The sequence below is a fragment of the Poecile atricapillus genome, chromosome 4, assembly GCF_030490865.1.
Source record: "Poecile atricapillus isolate bPoeAtr1 chromosome 4, bPoeAtr1.hap1, whole genome shotgun sequence".
NCBI classification, from domain to species: Eukaryota; Metazoa; Chordata; class Aves; order Passeriformes; family Paridae; genus Poecile; species Poecile atricapillus.
In genome coordinates, this window is record NC_081252.1 from 26,832,107 (window position 1) to 26,855,901 (window position 23,795).

Here is a 23,795-nt window from a genome sequence, read left to right on the forward strand (position 1 = left end):
AATTTGCAATGTACTGGTTAAATAGCAATGCCTTTTACAAAAACACAATTTTTTTTTACAAAGGTGCAGCTTTTTTCCCTTTGATCTTGTCCCATGATAAAACAATCAAGTTTCATATACATACATTGGAAAATGCTAAAATTCTTGGATACCAGAAGAGTGTTCTTGAATGCAGAGAGAAACATCACAGTGCAAATTTGATGTCCTGTGTCAATACAGGTTCTGCAAGAGGCAGTACAGCTTGAACAGTCAAATCCAAACAAAACAAAAGAATGTGCAGGATCTTCCTTTTCACCACAGCTAATGCTTGCTTGGAATTAGCTTTGAGTAAGGCTGATCCAGCCTGGATTGTGGCTGGAGTGGGCCTTTCAGTAGTTTAGTAGTTTAGAAAAATGGAGACAGGTATTTCTTGAATGCAACTTTGTTCATTTACAAAGGATGTTTACAATGATTTCTCCCCACCCATGCTCTTAGGAGGACTATTTTGCTTCGAGCACAGGTTTGTCTTTTCCTCTGCGTAGTATTTCCTATAGGGCTGGTTTCCATTCACTTTTTAAGATCATGCTTTTGTGGCCATATTTGAGGCGTTTGCTATGGGTTTGCAATTTCTCTCTTTTGCATGCACATACAGACACACACAACCTACACATAACTGTTGCATTTGGTATGAGAACTCCGTAGGTGCCTGTACCATCTGGCCAAGCCACAACAGTGCACAGTTGCATGTGGTCTGGCTCCTGGGTGGCATTTTTGCATTGTTTCATCCATCGCTAGACAAAGAGGCATTTAATTGCGTCTTCAATGAGCCTGAACAGGAGACAGCTACCAAGAGCTTCACTGGGAAAGGGGGACTGCCCAGCCCCCAGTACTGCAATGTAGAGAAGAAAAGCGAGGAGGGGGACCCAAGCTAAGGTGCTCTCTTAATTAAGTAATGTCAAATTCAGTGGCCATTTTCTCCCTAAGCAGCAGCTGTCTCAGCTGCCAGCTGCTCTTGCTTTTCTGCAGCTGCTCTCTGACCCATGAGACATCGCTGACCTCCCCTTTCGCCCTCTTTGCTGCCCTCACGTACTCCCAGCCTTGCATCACTTTGGAGGAGTCAGGAGGACAGCAGTGGACATAAATCAAGCATCATGAATGGGCTATAAAATTCGTGACTCATGCACCTCTGTGTGCGTTGGTCTGTAACACAGGGGGACAGGCAGCCAGAAAGGGATGTGAAAAGCCTGACAGAGAAAAAAGACCTCTGCTCAGGTAGGGTCATAGCAAAGGTCAGTGAACTTCCCCGGTGAGAATGAGTGTGCCACCAGATAATGGGAAATGGCAGTGGATGGACCTCCAGGAGGCAGGAATCGGTTCATTTTGTAAATCAGAACACCAAGGCCAAATTGGAAAACAAAAGCATTGAAATACCACAGAAACCGCATAATTTTTACTATGGGGATGATGATGTTGGGCTGTTTAAAAACTATTTCAACAGCAAATCCTAGGCGAAATCTTTCAGGGTTTGTTATTCTAGGCTGATTTGCTGTTGCAGTCTGTGCTCTTTCCAAAGACTGCAGAGCATAATTACGCAAGTTTGCAAATTCCTCAATTAGGGGGCTTGCTGTTCTTTAAATTACACATATATTTAAATTGTTTAATTAATACATGCATCCTTGGCTTCCCTAAGTGAGCAGGGAAACAGCATGCCATTAATTTGCAGTTCAGAAATACAGCAAATAAATTAAACCAAATAACAAAAGGAACCCTGTCTACTAGTTAGAGCAGGAGTCCTCTTTTTTCCTTACATGCCTCCTTGTTGACCACTACAAAATGAGCACAAGCACATACTGACATTGTCTCAGTAAGGATGAAAGACAAAAATGGGAATAAATTGTGAATTTATACTCAGATATGAATTTGAATGTGAATTAGATGCTCATAAAATTTAGTAAAGTATCCTAAATTATTAATAACAATTGTACTGAAATCTCATCAAGAAGCAGATGATGACATTTGAGCAGGAGACACTGAAACTAGATCAGCCAGTATACTTTGGGATTTTTATACCGTGTCAGTGACAACAGGTACTTGCAAACCCTGCTTAACCAGGTAAACGACGTCTGCAACTCCTTAGGGTTCTTCAAACAGAACAAAGAAATGACTGAAGTGTCTGAAGGTACTTGTCCTGCTTTTCGTGATAGCTTAGTTTGTTGGTGACTTGGAAAAGCAGCAGTGATTTTTCACAGTACAATACCTGCTAGTGATATGGGTCATTAAGGAGTGATTCTGCCCATTCAGTAACATTCTGCTTTAAGAAAGTTAAAATAAGCACTTAATGATGTGTCCTTTAAAGATATTTCATTATGTTTGTTGGCAGCTGGTTGCCTATCTTCAGAAGTTGGATATGAATACTGTCACAGCATGAGCTGCATGAATTAGAACACAGCTATTTTCACTTGTTTAAGAAAATAATTATTGTAATCTTTGTGTTTTGCAGGCATCCTAGAAACATTCCTAATTCGCTCTGACAGTGAATTCATGCTTTCTACAAATAGTAGGCTGATACAAGTACTTATCAGTACTGGAGAAATGAAGGTGAGAACTGTCAGAAACACAGATGTCCACGTGCAACTACACTTCAGTAATAGCATGGCATCAAATTCCTTCAGTTAATTTGCCATGCTAAGTGAAACTGCTTATCTCACAGCCAACCTGGATCATACATTTTATCTGTTGCCCTTGTCCCATAGTCAGTGGGGCTACTTAGCCACTTTTTGCCAATTAACACTATCATAATGCATCAAGTAGATTAGATTTATATGAATACACTTATTCTGAAAAAATAGGATGTATGCTTTTCTGTTCTGGGAAAGCAGAAATCTTCACCTAACCTCTAAGCTTAGGAGATAAAGAATTTTTAAATTATTATTTTTCTTTATTAAAGATGGGGACAGAAGGCCATGGGGAGTAAGACAGTTGCAGAAAATACAGAGATTAGAGTTTGGATTTTGAATCACACTTTCTGGGGAGTCATCCAGGTATTCCTGGATGCCAGGAAATCAGAATATTTTGTGCACTAAGATCAGGATTGGTGTAGTTTAATTGAAATTTATGACACTGAAGTAGAAAGACAGACAGACTCTCATCCCGCAAAGTTTTAACTGAAATCATAGTCTGTACTTGCCAGCAGTGGGAAGACAGCTGAAATTTAAACAAGGAGTGGGATCCCAGTACAAATGGCTGGATCTTGCAGATATGTGCTCTTAAGTCTTTTGCAGCTATTCTCCCACGCAATAGGCATCTCCCCATGCTCTTATTGAAATCAACTGCTTATTGACATGAACCAGTAAAAAGCACCTTGCACTGACATTAAGTTAGAGATGTTTTAGTACATAGGATAGTGATCATTCCTCTGTGATACAGCTGAGGCTGCACCTGAAATCCTGTGTTCAGTTCTGAGTCCCTCAATGCAAGAAGGACATTGAGGTGCTGGAGCATGTCCAGAGAAGGGCAACAGAGCTGGGGAGGGGTCTGGAGCACAACTCTGGTGAGAGGCAGCTGAGGGAGCTGGGGGTGTTTAGCCTGGTGAAAAGGAGGCTCAGGGAGGATCTTATTTTTCTCTACAACTGCCTGAAAGGAGGCTGTAAGCCATGTAGGGATTGATCTCTTCTCCAGGTAACAAGTGACAGGACAAGAGGAAATGGCCTCAGGCTGTGCCAGGGGAGATTTAGATTGGCTATTAGGAAAAAGTTCTTCATGGAAAGGGTTGTAAAGCATTAGAACAGGCTGCCCAGGGAGGTGGTAGAATCACCACCTTTTGGAAGTGTTCTAAAAACGTGGATATGGCACTTGATGATGTGGTTTGGTGGTGAACATGGTAGCGGTGCATTGTTGACAGTTGGACTTGATGATCTTAAAGGTCTATTCCAACCTTAACAACTCTATGATTCTACATTGACTCTAGATTTGACAACACCCAGGGAACATAAGCACAGTCATCTTTACAGGCACAAGTAGTATCTTTTCTCACTCTCTAACCTATGCAAATAGGAGAAATATAATATGTGCATTAATCACATTTATTTTTATGACAGATCATTGGTTTCTAATCTTTTCTTTCCAGGAAGACAATCAGCATCCTTCATGTGACAATGCCACCTTGACTCTGCAGCCTATTTTTCTAATTTTAGTTACTGCCTTACTGAATATTGATTTTGTGATGGTTTTACCTGGGCTAAAAATAGTGCAAAAGAATTGTTACAAACCACACAGACAGACCTACATACCACAGCCCACACTCCATAAAAAAGAAGATACGCTTGAAAAATTTCTTGTACAGCCTCTCAGATGAAAACTACGGGAAGTTCTTCACAGAATCCATTAGGGTTGGAGAGGACCTCTGGAGATAATTCAGGGCAACCCCCTTGCCAAAGCAGGGTCACCCAGACACAGGAGTGTCCAGATGGGTCTGGAATGCCTCCAGAGAGGGAGAGTCCATGACCTCCCTGGGCAGCCTGTTCCAGTGCTATGCCACCCTCATTGTAAAGATCTTCCTCATGTTGAGGTGAAACTTATTGTCCTTTAGTTTATGGCTGTAAACTCCTCATCCCGTCCCTGGGCAACACTGGAAAGAGCCTAGCACCATCCCACCTTTGAGACGTTTATGAGATCCCTTCTCAGTCCTCTGTTCTCTGGGCTAAACGCCCTCTTTACTGTGAGGGTGGCGAGGCGCTGGCATGCGTCGCCCAGGGAAGCTGTGGATGGCCCATCACTGGGAGCGTTCAAGGCCGGCTTGGATGCGGCTTTGAACCCCCGGAGCCTCGTCCCTCTCCCCCTCCCTCCGTCCCTCCCTCCCTCCCTCCGTCCTGCTCTCCCCGCCCGCCCCAGCCGGCGGCAGCTCCGGGCGGCGGCTCCTCCCCCGTGGCCGCCCGGCAGCATGGCGGCGGCGGTGGAGACCCGCCGAGTCTGCGAGACCGCCGGCTGCAGCAGCGAGGCCAAGCTGCAGTGCCCCACCTGCCTCAAGCTGGGAATCCAGGGCTCCTACTTCTGCTCCCAGGTGAGGTTCCCCGAGGCCCAGCCCCTCGCTCGGCGCTCCAGGCGTGCGGCGGGCGCAGGATCCAGCTCCCCGAGCCGGCTCCCGGCCGCCCGGGCCCGGCCCGGGGTGCCCGGCTCTGCCTCTCTGCCCGCCCGCTCCCGGCCAGCCTGGGGCCGCAGCGCCCGGCCAGGGACCCCGCACCAAGTTCCCCCTCGGTTCCTCGGTTGTTGGAGCCGGGGGAGCCGGGCTGGCGGCTCCGGGCGGGGCGGGAGCTCCATTTCTCCTCGTGGCCGCGGGCGATGCGGGACCTCAGCGGCACCAAAGCGCAGCCGGAGCGTTCGTGAGAGAGTGCACGGATGTTCCTCTGCCTGAAGGTGTGGGTGGTCCGTGTGCTCCCCTTAAAAATAAAGGCTTAGTGGGACAAAGTGAGGACGTGCTCATCAAATTCCAGCGGGTGCGTTTCTCTGCCGGCGTCAGCTCTGGAGTTGCTCGGCTTGGATAGACACTGGAGACTTGTTGCTCTGAAAACAGATTTTCTTTAAGTTATGAGTTTCTGTGAAAATTATTTGATATGCTTCCATTTTTTTTTTTTTAATTATTTCCTTTTCGTTCCTAATTTTTTTTTTCCCAATATGTCCTTTGATGTTCTACTCTGAGGGTGCCAAACAGGAAGGTTCAGGTTAGGCCACATGTCATAGAGTAGTCAGCTCCCACGAATAAATGTGAGAATCGAACGTGTTCTGTAGGCCACAGTGGTAACAGAGTGTGGTCCTCCCATAGAAAGAACTGTCTGATGACTGTTGAGTGTGCTTTTTGTTTGTGGGTTTTTTTTTGTTTTCTTAAATTAACTTTAAAATGTGCATGAAAATACATAGCCTAATCCTTTGAACTTTTTGTATGTGAAATTTTGTCAAAATCAGTGAGGACATACATGTTTAGTTCAGAGATTAACACTGGCTTTCCTTGTCTCAATTGTAATTCAGAGTAAAGTCTCCAAACTTTTGTAGATAGACGTAAGAAAATAATTCAGTCACTTCAGATAGATTAACTTATTAACTCTGAAGATATTTTTTGTGATTCAGGATGTAAGCTGATTGTTACGGTTTGCATAGGACTAGGAGAAAATTCCCCACGTGCTTGTGACACACCCACTGCACAGTTTCTGGTACTTTCCCCTGAAGTCTCTGTGCCCTGTGCTGGGAGTTGATGCCAAATTAGAGCAACTGCAACTCAGAATTGTTGTGAGAAGTGTGTATCTCTAGTTCCCACATGGTGCTTGTGGTAAACTTCTAGGATTTGCTCTGTGTTTTACTGTGTGTTTTGACACTTCTAATATAAAACTCATCATAAAGGCATCATTGGTATATATAAATATTAATTGGTGATGTTAAAACCATTTGTTAAGAGAACGAAAAGGCCAATGTGAAGAGTTCCAGTTACATCTTCACTCCCCTTCTTCCCATCTCTTAACCCAGCTAATTCTATGTAGGATGCAGAGATTCTTGTTTTCTATATACTAAGTTTAATTATTTTGAAATATTGCTATTACTATTTTATTATATGTTTTACAGTATATTATAAGTAATTATATATTTATAATTGTAATAGATTTAGTTATATTAATATGCTGCTGTTGTTAGGTAAAAGGGGAATTACTGGAAATACTTCCTGGCTTGTTAAAATAGGCTGCTGGATAACTGGCTACATGCTTGTAAAGCTGTCCTGCCTAGAAAATGAAATGCTGAACTGGGAATCCCAGTTATCTCATTTCTGAGTGACTTGGGGCATGTTGTGCCTTGCTGTCCCAATCAGGAATGTGGGTAAGCACACTGAAGGTGCTTCAGATGTTTTGGGGCGAGGTGTTACAGAGATGAACATTAGTGACAGCCTGATGTGACAGCCTGTTTTAAAGACATGCAAGAAATGCTATGCACTGAGAGAAGAGTCCCCATGTTCATCCTGTAGATGATGTAGTTCATCCCTGCTGTGTGGGGCCCAGCATGGAACTGTCCTGAGGCTCCAGCTCTCCTCACCAGCTGGTGTGTGCCATGGAGGAGTCGCTGCGGTCCTGCCCCAGTGTCTGGCAAGCACTGTCAGGAGGGTAGGTGAGGTGCTGCTGACAGCCTGGCTGCCTCTTCAAATAAACACGTGGCAGGTGAAGGACTGTTGTTTTCTCTGAACTGCCAGCAAGTTTCAGCTGACAGTAGTGGACTGGTTAGCATTGGTGAAACTTTTCTGGAGTTCTCTCTTTGATGGTTTTCTTTCCATTCTAGTCTTACATGCATAAATAACTCCTAGATAAGCTAGTGAGTGGACCTAGGATGTTATTCTACCTCACGGCACAGCTTGTGTTGTAGCTGGCTTGGTGCTATTCTCTCCGTCTAAAGATGCATGCATCTACCTTTTCCCTTAGGCTGTCCCTGATTCCTTGGTGGGCCACTTCTGAGGTCTTCAGAGTTTTCTTTTAAATGGAAGAAAAGCAGTTGCATTAATTGTTTGGGGCTTTTTGCTGGTTTAGCTCTGCAGGGTCATGAAACACTTCAGAACTGTGCTGATGAAGAGCAGGCTTGCCCACTGTGGCCCAGTTTGGCCCAACCATAAAGTCAGCCAGTCCTTATGGAATGCACTGGTGTTAGCCAGGCGTGTGGGCTCTTCCTTTGGGCTGAGGGTGGATTGGGGGCCACAAGCTATCTGACATCTCTTTGACAGGTAAAAGCATCTGTATGGCCATGGGCACCAGGTAATTAATCTGCTTGGAGGCCTACAATGACTTTTTCATGAAGCCAAAACTCCAATCAGAACAAAAACCAAATTTATAGGAGTTTATTTCCTCCAGTGCTAAAATAAACAACAGAAAATTGTGAACTGCTGTAGGAAGGTAACCGTGTGAAGCCATGTGTTTGGATTATAAGTTACTAACATATCATTTGCTATGAAAAAAATGGTATGGGACTGAAAGGTATAGGAAGTATAGGACTGAGAATCTCAGTGTAGTGTGAAGATTGATTAAAAATTATTTTTCATGACTGCACATAGAGAATTTAAGTGAAGTTTCCAAGTAGGTTGCATCAAGATGATGATTTCCCTGGTGGATTTATCATTTGTTTTTCTCCTTTCCTGGAGAAAGAGTGTTATTCTGGTCACTTATTTTTTTCTCCCTCTCTGCATCAGAACGTATGTCTCAACAACGTGCCCTGAAAATGCTTATACTGGAGTAATTTGACATGCTCTGAGATTTCTTTGAGCCAACACTGTTTCCTCCCTCTCTGTTGGGCACCTTGGAAACTGGGTACAGCTTTTAAATAGTAGTTGTGCTTGTGGGTCATGGATAGAAAGGAGGCCCATGTGGCTGGGTTCTGGCCTAGCAGGGAGGTTTTGAACTGGTCGTGGAGACAAGGTAAAAATGGCTTTTAGCAGCAGAGGAGCTCTTAAGGTGGTGTGTTGAACCCCAGCATTTTTTTTTCCCCTTTCACTTCAATGTGTAACAAGAGGAACTGTTCTGCTGAGGGATTCAGTCTGCTGTTAACCCTTAATAATATTTTAGGCTAGTAAATCAAGTACTGTCACTAACAGCTACCTTTTTTCACTGTCTTGTTTATTTTTTTGGAGACTTACTGCAGTGTTGTGTCTGTTTATCATCTTTTGGTGAGAGACAGTAATTCAGTCTATCTTCTGAATGTGGAAATCACACAATGTCCAGCATCACATCTCAAGTGTAGAGTTTATCTTCCTAAGATGAATTTGCTATTTTGAAATCTGCCTTACAGATACAGTCATTTGCATGTAGTATGCATAAAGAGTTTGTGTTTAAGTAGACAATTTGAATTTCTTTTATGTCTTCTACAAGTGGCTGAAGGATAAAGAAGGGGAGAGTAGTGACTGTTCTTGAGATCTCCAGTTAGTTATCATTTTTATATGAGCCTTCTAATTATGAATGGATCACTTATTAGTGGTTTTGTGTTGCTTTCATGAAAAACTTCCTCTTTCATACTACTTATGTAAGTTTCTTGAACAAAACAGAGTAGGTTTACTGTGGTGTGGATTAGATGCTGGTGCAGGGCCATTTCTCCAGCCGAATTCAGAAATACCTACTTGTAGAAATTTACAGTCTTCTTGTAGACTGGAAACATTCTCTTACTCTGAAGTCAGTGGCCATTGCCACTGTGTTGTCAGCCCCAGGTGTATGAAGTGGTCAGGTTGTGGAGCCAGAAGTGAGCACTGGGGTTATGTGGTGACTTTGCCATGTGTGTTTGTGGTGTTTGAAGGGCTAGCAGTTTCCCTGAACTGTACAGTCGGGGCAGCATCTCTCTTGCACTGGTGGGTGCCTCCCAATATCTCTTGATACCTCCTGGCATCTGAGATGGGGTATGACTTGTTAAATTCAGTGACAGGAAAGAAATGCTGTTTTGTTCTCTCAGTGAGTTTATATACAATTTACTGCTTTCTGGAAGGCACATTTTCACTGATACTCGGCCCTGGGCCCTTGACAGCTTTGGATACTCAAGGTCACAGTAATTTGTGAAAAATTGTGAACCTGAAGAGAAGATTGTTGTCCCATCTCCTGCTTTGCTGTTTCCTTTCACTGTCAATGTGTTGGGGATGCAGGGAGCAGGGAGCAGGGAGCAGGGAGCAATGAACCTGGATGGAACTATTTTTTGTCCTCTCTCACATCAGACCATAGGACATCAGTGCAATGTTTCATCCTTGGTTCACTGGTTTTTGTGCCTGAAATAGGCTGAAACCAGCTGCTTGGATTCAACTGCAGCACATAGGAGTTTCCTCAGACATAAATGGCACTCAGCTGATACCATCTTCTAGAAAATCAGATTCCTTTCATCAGGAAGCTGACATTGTCAATTGCCTATAAATCACCATGAGTACCCGTGTCTGAGGTAAGCACCTGATTGTTGGTGAGGTATAAAAGCTGAGCCCTCATGACTTTCTGAAAGTAAAACTTCAGAGTCCTGTAGGCAGGCTTGCTGAGCTAGTGTTCCATGTACTGACAGGATAGTCCAGTTGGAATTCCTCTGGTCTGTTGCTCCTTCACGATACTCTCAAAAATCAGTTGTATACTTCTGTAAATCTGAAGAGCTGCAAAATGCAGTCCCTTCCTCAAAGGAAAGGCTCGATCACGAGGGATCCAGGAGTCTCAGGATAAGATCAGGTCTTAGATGAAGGAGAAAGTCAATCAACCCTCCTGATACCAAGGTTCTGCATGTAGGTACTTCTCTTGGAGCTGAATCTGAAAACACATCTTTGACTCTTCTGAAAAACTGTCTACTCATGTGTGCTGCTTAGGCTAGTTTGGGAATTTTGTACAGAGTTTTTTGGACCAGAGGCCGTCTCTGTGGGCTTGTACTGCCTTAGAAGGATTTCAGCGTGCTGAAAAGAGTCAGCTGTTTAATTTAACAACAAATGTATTAACACTTCAACATACTTGTACTTACGGATAAAATGTGAGTTAATCTGTACTGTGTTTAATATATATATATATATATTAAATATATAGCCTGCTATTAAGCAAAATCCTGTACGTCAAGGTTCTTTTTTTTGTCTTCTGTTTTGCATGCCTTCAAGGTATTTGGTTAAAAATGAGTTCTCATTGTGCAAAATGGTATGATCTCAGGTTAAGCCCCAGACAGTTTTACATTCTAAAGGACATTTGTAAATTCTGTTAAAAAGATTGCTCAGAATATTTTTAAATACAGTGTTCTGTTTGGCACCGTTTCCTAGGTGTTTGTCCATTGCAATTCAGGGTATAATGACATGCAAAGAGACAGTCTGTCCTCACAGTCTTGATTCCAACTATCCTTTTTTTTTTCCTATAAAGTAGGTACTTTTTGAAATTCATCACAGTGGCTCTATATGATGACTGTAGATGATGGAGAGGGTAATTCTGTGGAAGTTGGACACAAGTTGGAGTGCTGACAGAGGGGGTGCCAGAGCTAACTTGAAATGAACTGCTCCCAGGCAAAGGCAGTTCAGAAACACAGTCTATCAGCTTGAATTCTCTGCTGTGCTTCCTGGGCTTGGATACAGAATGGCCTGGCTTGGAAGGGACCTTAAAGACCATCTAGTTGCAACTCCCTGCCATGGGCAGGGACATTTTCCACTAGACCAGGTTGTTCAGAGCTCCATCCATACTGGCTGTGAACACATCCAGGGATGGGACATCCCTGTCTGTGGGTAGCTTATTTAAATCTAGTTTGTTCTATCTGTGCTGTATGGAAGTTTGTGGTGCAGTAATGTCCTAATCTTGATTGAGCATCCTTTTCTCCTCTGGAATTTGCAGTTGGCTGTACTTTCCCACCTCTTAATCAGATTGTATGCATACATGAACTGAATGAATAAGAAACTTTCTGTTATTGTTGTGAAGATGACAATAAACATAGCACAATCTTTTCCCCTTAATTACTTCAATGACTGTTTTAAAGGGTTTTGTTCTTTCAATGGTTAATTAAAAAAAACCAAAAACCTCAAGGTATTTGGTAGTGATCAGTGTGTTCATAGTGAAAATACACCATACTATAAAACAAGTGCTGCTATGCTGCATGATTCTGTTGATATTGGGTGAGTCCTTAAGGTAAAAATCATTTTCAGAAATAACACAGCTTCCACAAGGGGATCCAACATCTTTCCAAATGGTAATGCTGATTGTACCTTTGGTTACCTTTTGATATATTCTGGTGAGCACCGGGTTGAAGTTGTCCCTAAACGCAAAACCAGTGGAATTGGCTTAAGAATGTCTTGAAGCCAGAAATGTTGTTAAAGGTTTCAGTATGTTGACAGCCTTTGTCTACAAGGCACATTTATATTTTTGTTGCTGATTGAATAGTTGTACCCAGGATTGCTCTAAACAAGACAAGGATTACCCCTCTGCTTTCTTTTTTGTTGTACATTTGACCTCTCTTCTTGTACAGTCCTCTTCCGTGTTTCTATGTCTATCTGGATTGAGGTATAAAAGTCACATGCAATAAAAAGAAAAATGCTTTAGGTGAGAAGGGTGGGGATATTAATATCAGGCCTGCTAATGGATAATATAGTGCTTGAAATGAAGCCCAGGAAGTCTTCCAAGAAACTTATTCATATTGTTCATTTGTACTGTCCCCCTAAAGCTATTTAAATAGATGTTTTAAAATATAACCATGCAGTGTTACATGTTCCTTTTTTCACTGTATCTGGAAAAAAAAAAATATTTATTTTCTTCATTTTAATATTAAAAGTCACCCTGAATACATTTTCCCTGGATTTTGTTTATTTAGTCATTGAAAAGTTTCTATCCTGACCTGGGTAGGGCATAGAAACAAGAGTTATTAAGAGACAGGAATGGTAATAGCAAGATTGAAGTAGATGTCTCAGGGGAAGGCTCAGTGAAAAGCGTAATTTTCTCCAGAAAATACTCCAAAAAGTGGCTCAGATGGAGAGAAAGAGGAGATTTCTTCCATAGCTTGTTGAGAATTCTGTGGTATAGAAGGTGAGGGTGTTTTGCAATGTGCAGTGGTACTTTGGCAGTGCTTTGTTACCAGAGTTGTGATTCTCCAACCAGTGAGATGCCAGCTGCCATATTTTTATGTGGAATTGCCAAGGCAGAGCTCTGCAGTCATGTGCAGTGTGGTGCTTGTGCAGTAGGTTGTTGAATAGAAATAATTTGTATGTACCGGGTAAGTCCAGCACTTGCAGGAAATGTATGACTGATCCTACACAAAATAGATGGGCTGTAGGTGGATGTGCAGCATATCCTCTGAGTGCCTTCCAGAAGTGTCAGACCAAGGCAGAGAAATTCAGTAATTGTACATTGCACTTGTAACAGCCCCTGCTCACAAAAATGCATCAGACTTACTGTGTGTTGCAGTTGATGGATGTGCACATGATGCACTTGTCTGGGTTGTCTCAGGGTACAGCAGCTTTGGAGCTGTGCCCCAGGAGTTCTGGCAGAGCTACTGCTCCTCTGGAGGCAAATGGCAAGAAGAATCTGGGAAACATGTTTGGAAAAGCTTTGGCATATGGCAGCCTTATGCAGAATCATCTTAGGTTGTCCACAGCTGCAGGAAATAAAAAGCCAAAATGGAGCCTCTGAGGTTTATGGTGCTGTCCCTAGTGCTGTGTTTGCCTGGTGTTTTCTGGTTATGGGCCAGCAAAGAGGAAAGGCTGTTGGTGTAGGACAAAGTAAGGGCATTGGAGAACAGCCCCCAAAATTTAATGGGAAAGCAGAGAATGAACTACAGTCAGTAATTACCAAAGCTGATGTATGTCTTCCTTCCCCAAAGACTCCTTTATATTAAAAAAAGTGGATTCTAAGTTTGCAGACATGGTAGTTGCTCTAAATCCTTAGTTGTGTAATCCTTCTTATGCTTCAGAACAAAGACCTTGTGTTTGAAAGGGGATTAAAAAAACCATACTGGTGCTTCTGGTGTCCTTGAAATAGCATTTTTATTTTTTTTCTTCCCTAAAGCAGGCCTCACTTAAAACCTGTTCCTTTTCTCCCTGCTCCCCAGCAGAGAGGAGTGCAGTGCAAAGGTCTTTGTGTGCTGTGAGTTATATAAGTGTGACCAAACCTTGGGCTGCTGTTGGAAGTGATGTTCTCTCTGGTCATGGGAAGTGTTGGTTTCAGAGCCCCTGGCAGTGCAGTCACTCCTGGTGTGTGGGGTAGCAGAACACGATGAGCAACTGGTTCTGGTCATGAGGGGAACAGCACACACACAGCAGGGTCTCTTTGAACCTAGGTGTACCTGTGCACCACTGTACTGCGTGTTTGTGGGCACACTTTGGTAACTACTGCTTGCAAGACTAATGAGGGAGGAGGGAGAAGGTGGCTCAACAGAAACAAACAGCTCAGAGGGCTCAAGAGCAACCCTGAAGCAAGAGTGGAATGTCACAAGCTGGGCTTAGTTTGCAGATGTGTTGTCTTGGACTGGTTGAGTTTTGTATACTTTAGGTTGAATCGGTTGTTGGCTCTGGATGGTGGTTTTACAACGATGATTCAGCATTAGTATTGTTTTTCCTTTAAAAGAAAAACAGTTTGCTTCCTGCCTCCAGAAATTCAGCTGTAATTGTCAATGATTGGAATTAGTAGTTTCTTAATGGGTGTTTTGAGTGCACATAGCCATTGATTTAGAATTTCTGCTACAAACCCAAGTAATTTGCTAATTAGCACCTTAAAGGATCACCTTTAATGCTGCCTTCTGTGGCTTTTCTACTTACATCTCTTTTATTTTCTTTCATGTCTTTTCTTCATCTTAGTCCTTCTTTACTCTCCAGCTGCTAGCCATTTCCATCTGCCCCTTTGCTGATTCTTTGTTCCTTGCATGAACTGCTCTACTTGTGTTTGGGAAGAAAAGACTAAACTCCTCCACAGTCACTCTTTTCTTGATTTCCATTTCAACTTTCTCAATATTGTTTTTTCAATTTCCTATTTTCATTCAGTAGCCCTCATTTCTGCCCTTTAGTCTACTTTATTAGTTCCCCTGTGGTTGTGCTAATTGGCCTCTCTTGCTTTCCTGTTCTGTAGCAGGAGACAGAAGGGATGCAATTAGCAGGAGGAGATGGCTTCTTGTCAAGGGAGGGCCTTGCTGCTCTGTAAGATCAGCTACAGACACAGACTCTATTTCAGCCAACCTGCAGCCACCATGGTGTTTAGTTACTTATTAAAATGATAAACGGTCATTAATATATAGGATTATATCAGTGTATTTCACTGTCATGGGTGTTGTCTGTTTGGCTGTGCTTTTTCTGCTTATTCTGGTCCATAAACTTTTGATTGTAATATTTTCTATTGCTAAGACTAGCAGTTACAGTAGCATTTACTGCATATTGCTACAAGGGTTAATAAAAACAGTCTTCCAGTTTTCTTTTAAAATACATTTGCTTCTCTATTTTGTCATGTTGGCATATCTGTCCATGTAAATACTGCTTAAAACATGTATTTATACATTTTGTTTGCAATTCTAGGAATGCTTTAAGGGAAGCTGGGCCACTCACAAGTTGTTACACAAGAAAGCAAGTAAGTACATTACTTTTTAAATGCGTTTTCATATTGCTTTGAATTTGTTTTGTCCTGTGCAGTGAGCTCTAGGTGGCCTTGCTTGAGCTGGGGATTGAGCCAGATGACCTCCAGATGTCCCTTCCAACCTCAGCTGCTCTGTGCCACTCTCCTAGGAATGGTATTGGGTTTTTTTCCCGAGATACTCAGCACTGGATGATGCACATCTGAAATTTTGTCCAGTTCCCGACAGTCGAAAGTGCTGCGTAAAATTTCAGAGGCAGAGGTTCACACCACTGTTTGCTTCTATTCACTTTTGTATTTGCATGAATTATTGCTTGAGCTATGTTGCCAGGTGTATGAACGCAGAAAGAGGGGTGCTGAAATAAAGGACAAGGAGAATAATAACTCACTGTTGTAAAGCAGTGGTCCTTCATGGCATTTTGATGTCTAATGCAGTCAAAGGCAGTGCAGTGGGAAAGGTTCTTGCAAAGTCTTTGTGATTAGACTCTTGCTGGAACACAAGTGAGTCAGAGTGCAGCTGTTCTGTACATTTTTGGAAAAAAAGGGAGAATGCTTGTGTGCATGGTGCAGCCACTGATAGTGGATGTATCATAGCTAGGATTTTGCTGAGTTCAGTTAAAGGTAGTAAGAGCATCTGTGTGCCTTAGTGACAGCTGGTAGCTCTGGCACATAAATACTAGGAGACTGGTAGATTCTGCCTTATCTGAGTAGTGAAAATAGTCCATGAGTCTAAACCAAAGACCTCAGTTCTGCCCCCTTGCCTCCTCCCTGCCACCATCCTGCCTATCTTCATTAAGCCCTGCTGAAAAGAGAAGTAGGATTAAAAAGTGATATGGCAGAAACTCACATCCTCAAATAATTTACCTCCTTTCCTAAAACCCAGTAAAGCTTCTTTTTCCATGATAAACATTGAATGGTAAATAGGTTGGAGTAGTAGAGACAATTACAAATGTTTTCCTTCTTTCTGCCTTCCCAGTATAGGGATCTAATAGTTCACACTTGGCATTCTGTAACCTGTTAATTTGTGTGAATGTGAAAAGCTTTGGACTTTTAAATTGTTATTTCTCAGTTTCATCTGAACTGAATGTCATTTGAGCAGATGGCTCAGATGTCAGCCACAGAGGCTCTGAGGAATTGACATAAGGGCTTGCAATGGCAGACCTTTTACTGCCTCTTCATCCTTCTGAGATATAAAAAGATAAAACAAACAAGTTATCCAGTTATGAGTTAAAGATTAATGTTACCACGCTCTCTCTTAACCCTTGCCTTCTCTTTCTGAGTAAATACTTCTCATTTTGGTATTGCTCAGGATCTGCTTGTTTCAATCCTTTATGTAAACACCTTCAATTTGCCCTAGTAGGAATGTGTTATTTGTGGATGAAGTCGGTCATTGGACCATGTCAGACATTAATTTCACAAGGTTCAGAGAGCTGTGAAGCTTCCGAAGTTTGGGACCATCTTCAAAGGTGTGAGCCAGTGCTTGTCCTGAACTGCAGAAGTGGCAGGGCTTGCAGTCTCTTTATCAGCTCTGGAGGGGTAGCAGCCTCCATGTGTTGAGCCTGACACTTGGATGGCCTCCCTTCCACCTTTGGATGGCCTCCTTCCCACCTCAGGTCATTTCGGTCACTGGGTGCTAAGGGAGATCACAAGAAAGGAACGTTCATCTGCAGTGCAAAGGTTTTGATTGAAGGGATGCTAAGTTCCGCTTTAGAAACAGGCTTTCTTCCCAGGAATGAAAACAAGCGCTGTGTTATAAAACTACAAATGAGGAACAACTTAATTACTACACTTCCTTTGTGTATTCAGTCCTGACATTTCCCAGTTTGCTATTGAATAGGGTAGGAAGAATGTGAATTTGGAATGGGCAATACAAAATAATAACTGCTACTTACGCTTTCATATATCAGTATATAAAATGCCAGACAGTCAGATCTAGACTTACGTGCTTCTAAGGCACCTTCTAGACCCCACAGTTCTCATTCTTAGTAGGACAGATTTTGCTGCTGCAACTTTTTCCCCCCTTTTTCTTGTCTTTTCAGAAGATGAAAAAGCTAAGCGTGAAGTTTCCTCCTGGAGCCTGGAAGGCGATGTTAACACAAATCCCTGGTCTGGTTATCGATACACAGGGAAACTCAGGCCACACTATCCATTGGTAAGCAAGAGGTGCCACTCTACTCCAGCACTGCCATGTTCTGTAGCAACTAATGGTTCACCCCTGACCTGATGAACTCCCACATTTCAGCTGAGAGAGGAGAGCTTTTTGATCTGAACCCAATTGCAAGGACATGCATAGCTGTCCGTATTGTAGTTCATTTTAGTTTAACTTGTTCTATTTCCTGGTATATTTATAATTAAGAGAGCTCCTGTGAGCATCAGTAACAGGCTTAAGCTCATACCTTTTGGATGTACACTGTGACATTTATTCTGCAAAAAAAGCTACTGCTAGTTCAGGTGATATCTCCTAGTTGTTTGTTGTCCTTGCCAGTTACAGAGCAGTCTTGTTTCTGAAAAGCTCAGGTAACTAATTTAGAATTTAAATAAATGGTTTTATATTATATTATGTAAGTGGTTTAAAATAACCTGGTGAGTGAACTGTTGAACAGCTGAAAGAACAGAGGTTACAGTAATCTCCAGCACTGGCATGGTGAAGAACAACAGAGGTCAGTAAGATCTTTGTTTGTGAAAGGTGCTTTTAGAAGATGATGACATATAACTGTGTGTATATATATATGTACATACAGACATAACTGTATTTTTAAATTGGTACAAGTTTGTACATGGAATAAGCTGAAGCTTTTTTTACAGCAATAATGGCATTTTCTTTACATTTGTCTTTTCTAATTGGCCTGTACTAGAAAAGCTGCCCCAGTGGCATCCTCTTCTAGTCTTCTCCATCTGTTAGAGGCTCATTAGAGAACAGATTATAAGAGCCTGAGCCCATGTGTGTTTGTTAGTGTTGTTGGAGAAGAAGGTATTTGGGGTATTTCACTGGCTAATTTAGTTGTGTTATCTCTGAACATTGGCTTTTTTGTCTTGTGTCTGCTGTGAGACTGATGCAAATGAGATTAGAGATTTTGACTAAGGTGATGATCAGAAGTAGCAATCTTGCTAAAGATAAGAGGGATGTATTTGGACCCAGTGCACATGGAGTCTGGAAAGCAGCAGAAAAAAAACACTACAGTAAGGCATAATACATTATAAAACCAGCTTGATTCACTTGACAATAAAAATCTGATTTTTACAAAGTTGTGCAGTTGTCTGTTAAAAGTTGTATAATATGATAGCAATAGAGAGTAACAGAATGTTTGGGAATGAAACTTGGAACTTTTGGAGTGTTTACATACTTTGCAACTTTTTCTAAATGGACTTAGCCATATTTCACATGAAATATATTTTATTTCATATTGTATTTTTCTGTGACTGTAATAAGTGTTCTTGCAACGTAACCATCTTTGCCTGTGATTTATTTAGACACCAACAAGACCTGTGCCAAGTTATATTCAGAGACCAGATTATGCTGATCACCCACTAGGTAACAAGAAACAAATCATAATTATGAGTGTTATGTTTGCTTTCTATTTTCCTTTTCACTGAAAAAGCCTTTAAAGCATCAAGGAGTTAATGGAGAAGGGAATCTCTTATATCTGTTCTCACTTCTTCCTCACAGTAACTTACTGAATTTCAAAAAATCATGGCTGCAAGTATTTTTTGGAAGTTCAAAGTTTGTAATGGGTTGTCTTTCAAATGTGTACAGGAAATTAAGAATTAGTTAATTTGGTTTTGGGGTTTTGTTATCTCAAACATAAAAGTCCTAGTTCTGTTGTTAATTTGATAACAAACAGCAATCAGTTGACTGCCACAGATGAATCCTGCTGAACCATTCTCTGTTGCATCAGTATATCTGTTGAAAATGTATTATTGTATAACAAAACCAAGAAAACCTTGCAGTATGCATCCCCCAAAACAAAACTGGTGTATGAGTTCCAGCTGTTTTTGGACAGAGAGGGAATGCATTCAAAATTACTTGCTTATTGGATTGTTTTGGTATTTTCCGCTTATTGTACCAGTACTGGAGCTTTGCATTTCCCCAAAAGGCTGCTATAAAGTCTCTTAGCATTAAGGTTAATCTTAAGGTATTCCCTAGCTATTTTTTAAAGAGTGTAAATATTAAAACAACATAAAAGACTGGATTTTAGAGGGTTGCTCATCTAGAATGCTGAGATTTCACAGATTTTGGTAGGAAGAATTTTCATGGTTTTGTCAGCTGATTCTTGCAGTAGTATGACCAGATATATTCCCAGTCTCATGTAACCCTTTATGACTGTTTTAGAATGTAATTTTCACTAATTATTTTCTAAAAGCAGCTGAAAAATTATTTTCTATGAATAAAATAACTTCCTTGTAAACCTGATACTTAAGACTGTGTTTTGACTAACTGGACATGATGGTTTTATGAAGTAAGTGAATGGGCTTCCTGAGCATGTGGGACATTATGGTATTGTGCAAGGCTTATGAATTTCAGTTAATCTGAATAATGATGATAATACTATGGCTTGGTGGGTTTTTTACTTTAGGCTATGGTGAGAAAGTCTGTACTTTTGTTGCTCTTGGTAAGCTAAGGAAGTCACTGGATTGGATATGTGTAGCAATAATCACCCTATATAACATGGGTTTTTTTCTTTCTTTTTTTAATCTTCTCCCTTTTTCCTTTTCAGGAATGTCTGAATCAGAACAAGCTTTAAAAGGAACCTCTCAAATAAAAATACTGTCATCTGAGGATATAGAAGGGATGCGAGTAGTGTGTAGGGTAAGGGGGTTTTGATTTTTCTTGCAGGGTGCCTTACATTCTTTAAAAATCTATAATGATTTTACAACTTTGTCACAGCACATTATTATACCACTTTAGAGCACTGAAAAATAGTTTGGAAAGCTTGATATTTTCTGGCTTTTTCTCTTCTTTTGACCCCAATTCCCAGTAATATATTTTGCAAGCAGAAGGATGACTTTTATCTGTTTCCTGCATTTGTTATCAGTAGTAAGACAGTCTGTGACTGACACGTTGTTACTCTTAAGAATATGTTTTATAGTGCATAAATGAGAATTTTTTCCTCTCTTGGAGTTGATACTAAGTAAGAACTAAAAACAAAGCCCCATCCCTAACGATTTTTGAAAAAGAGCTGTTCAATTGTAATCACTTCCTTGTGCATAAAGTCAGACTTTGAAATATATTTAGGTAGTCTGATTTAAGATCATGGCATTCAAGGAAAATGTGGTCCAAACCTTAACTGGGATATTTTCAGCTCTTACAGACATGACCTGGAGCTATATCAAAGTCTTTCTAGAGTCCAACTCCACTCAGCTTTCCTGGTGATCTCAGCATAGCTGTCAAAAATGGGTTATGAATCATGTAGAGAATAGTCCTGGTCTATTTTAAATCAACTTAAATTAAGACAATAGGTCAATTTTAAATCTATTTTAAATTTTAAATTGTTTAATTTGCAGCTTGCTAGAGAAGTATTGGATGTTGCTGCCATGATGGTGAAACCAGGAGTAACTACTGAAGAAATTGATCATGCTGTCCATTTAGTAAGATTAGTTTATTATTCTTCTGGTGTTTATAAGTGTTTTCTTCTATCTCATTATTTTCTAATGATGATTGTGTGGTTTTCTTTGTTGCATGAATTCCATTTCTTTATTTCAAAATGTTTCCCAGTTTGAAGCTGGTGGGTAGTGCAGATGGCAAGAATGTACTACAGTGCAATGGTGGGTTCAGAGTGATTAAGGAACTGCTGGGCCTCTCTCTGTATCAGCTGCTTCCATATTTCTGGCCTCAGATTTCTTCTAAGTTTCTTCACTTGCTTTCTCAGTTAACATCATACTATTTTCTTTCTTCTAAACCCTTTTCTCTCCACAGATACCATTATATAAAAACACCATATTGTAGGCCATGGACTTGCACTCTCTGTGGTTGGTTAAGACATATAGAGGAGAAAGTTAAATCATTTATGATTGGGAATCAGAACTGAGATGCCTCAGAGAGAACTGAAACAAGATGTTTGATGCAGTCTGACAAAACAAAGCCATAGTCCAGTGAAGTGTTCAAAAAACATGCTCAAGAATCTTCCTGCCTTAACTTTACATAGATATTTGAATTGCATAATTTTTTTCTTTGCTGTCTTTTCAATGAATTATATAATCTGGTACTTGAGGCTACTTCTGTCCATTGTGGGAAAGGCAACAATTTTGGTATAGGTAGGTTTGTTAGAGAGCTTTCTGGTTCTTTTTATCTGTGCAGCTGTTGAGCCAAGATTGCCTGCTTTTATTAGGCTGGAGAATTCTGTTGAACTGCATTAAACACCAAACTTCTTGCTTAGGCATAAAGTATAGCATGAACAACTAGTAGTTAACATGGAGTTACCCCTCCTCAGCAGTTTATGGAAACTTTGGCAGGTTGCTGCTACTGGCTGATATCCCTAATTGGTATTTTGCAGTTTTAAAAACAGTATTATTTAAAAAAAAGAAAAAAAAATTAACACTTTTTTTTCCAGTACTTTGCTCAGAATGTGTGTGTATGTATGTATGTATGTGTAAGTATATGAAACACGTCAGTTTTGCAAAAATACTAAAAGGTTATTACAATGCAAGGGGAGCAGCTTAAGTTTTAAAACTGGGGGGAAGAGTAGTGCTAAATATTATTTTGTTTAGCTTGTGTGTCTTGCAGAAATCTTGGACTGAGCACTTAAAAGCAGTAATTGAAAATTACTTTTAAAAACTGAATAAATATTGCCATGTGTTGTTTCAAACCTGAATATCTCAGCATTCACAGTCAAACATGAACATGACTAGAACCAAAATTAGCTTTAATTTCTTCCTGGTAAGAAATGCAAGGCAGAGCGAAAACACTGCCAAGAAATGCTTGAAGAACCTTATTTTTAAGAGTCTCTGCTTTTCAGCCTGTCAGTCTTACTGTAAAGCTGTTGCACACATGTTTTTTTCTGTGTTTTTCTTTGTACAAAAACTTTTTGGTGTAAACTGTACCTTCTCTATTTAGGCTTGTATTGCAAGGAATTGTTATCCTTCCCCTTTGAATTATTATAATTTCCCCAAGTCATGTTGTACGTCAGTGAATGAAGTGATCTGTCATGGAATTCCTGACAGGAGGCCGTTGCAGGAGGGAGATATTGTTAATGGTAAGTGCTGTGAAAATTAACCTTAAACATTTCTACCCTCTGTGCATTTAAACCATGCAGTAGGGTGAGGTTTCAGGAGCAGGCAACATCGTTGGAGTAGCTTCTTAAGAGAGGCTTTTGTTCTCATTTACCTCTGCTTTTTACATCAATTAATAAATTTATTTAATAATTTCAAAATTTCTGTCCATTTTAAGAGCTCTATAATTCTTCTACCCTGGTCTGTGCATTAGTGTAGTGCCCGAGTATTCCACTTGTGGGCTAGATTCCAGTTCTTCCAGACTGTGTATATATAGTGAATAAAACGTATATTGAATTATTCAACTGGGTTAGTTCTGGGTGAATTCTTGATTAGATGGCTCTAGATTCTTAAAGTTTTGCTATGCTCATGATAATTATGATGACTTTAAACGGTCCTAATGTGGAAGCATTGTATAGGTGCATGTTATCTTTTTTTGAGCATATTATCTTTTTTTGAACATCTCACAGCCTAACAATACCAGCTGTGTTTTGTTCTTGATACTCAAGGTACTCAGGCCTTCTTGAGTGGTGAGAGATAGTTTTATAAATTATTTGACCATCTCTTGTTTTGACTTCCATTTCTTCTTGGTTAGGCAGTAAAAATCAATGATGCTTTTTTTGTAAAAACATTTACACCTTTGTTTATTGCATTAGTTTGCTTTTCTCTTACCCGTAAACAAATACATAGTGTATGCTAAGTTTTCACCTACCTCTAGAAGTAGATTGTAATATTTTTAAATTATCAGATATTTGATACATATTAGCTTGTAGTAATAACTACTATGTCTGCATCTCAGTGCTGTGGATACCAGACTTTTCAGAACAAGTCTCATGATTGCTGCCCCTGTCTAGGTGAGGTGTAGTCTGGTTGAAAGCTCTGAGCTTGTAGGGTACATGTAACAATGTATGCCATATTTCCTTTATCTTATTTTAATTTCCAAGATGATGTCTTTGCACAGCTCTTTATTATTGCCAGCTATTCTGGCATTGCTGGAGTCCAACATGAGAAGCCCAGCTCATAGAATTACGATTTGGGTGGAAAGGAACCTTGAAGATCATCTGGCTTCCATCCTTTTGCTGTGGGCAGGGATACTTTTAATATAAACCAGGTTGCTCAAAGCCCCATTCAGCCTAACCTTGAACATTTCCAGGAATGGGGCATCCACAGTTTCACTGGGAAACCAGTGCCTCACCACTCTCACCATAAAGAATTGTTGTTTAGAATCTAATCTAAACCTCTCTTTCAGTTTGAATCCATTACTCCTAGTCCTGTTCCTACATGCTCTTGTAAAAGTTCCTCTCTGTCTTTCTTCTTGGCTCCAGGTGCTGGAAAACCACAATTAAGTCACCCCAAAGCTTTTTATTTTCCAGGCTGAACAATCTGAATTCTCTCAGCTTTTTCTAATTGAAGAAATGCTCCAGCCTTCTAATCAACATGGTTGGCTTCATCTACATGGGGCCTTTACCTCTCTGCTGTTTGCATGCCAAGGCTGTACCTCAGCCCTGGAGAGCACCTTCTGTAAGAGGCTTTAGTCATACTTTTGTCCACATTCCTGCACTTGATCAA

The 23,795-nt window shown here is 40.8% G+C and overlaps 1 protein-coding gene across 2 annotated transcripts in view; it reads left to right on the forward strand.

Annotated features, from left to right (window-relative positions):
- The first annotated feature begins 4,880 nt into the window (after positions 1-4,880).
- The window catches only part of METAP1 (methionyl aminopeptidase 1), a 28,016-nt gene continuing 9,101 nt past the window's right edge, over positions 4,881-23,795 (forward strand). For both annotated transcript variants that reach the window (XM_058837425.1, XM_058837424.1), the window contains exons 1-7: positions 4,881-5,038; positions 14,966-15,017; positions 17,060-17,172; positions 18,492-18,552; positions 19,736-19,827; positions 20,523-20,606; positions 22,072-22,210. In XM_058837425.1, coding sequence (XP_058693408.1) covers positions 4,919-5,038; positions 14,966-15,017; positions 17,060-17,172; positions 18,492-18,552; positions 19,736-19,827; positions 20,523-20,606; positions 22,072-22,210 — 661 coding nt within the window. In that variant the 5' untranslated portion in view covers positions 4,881-4,918. The remainder of the gene's footprint in view (positions 5,039-14,965; positions 15,018-17,059; positions 17,173-18,491; positions 18,553-19,735; positions 19,828-20,522; positions 20,607-22,071; positions 22,211-23,795) is intronic.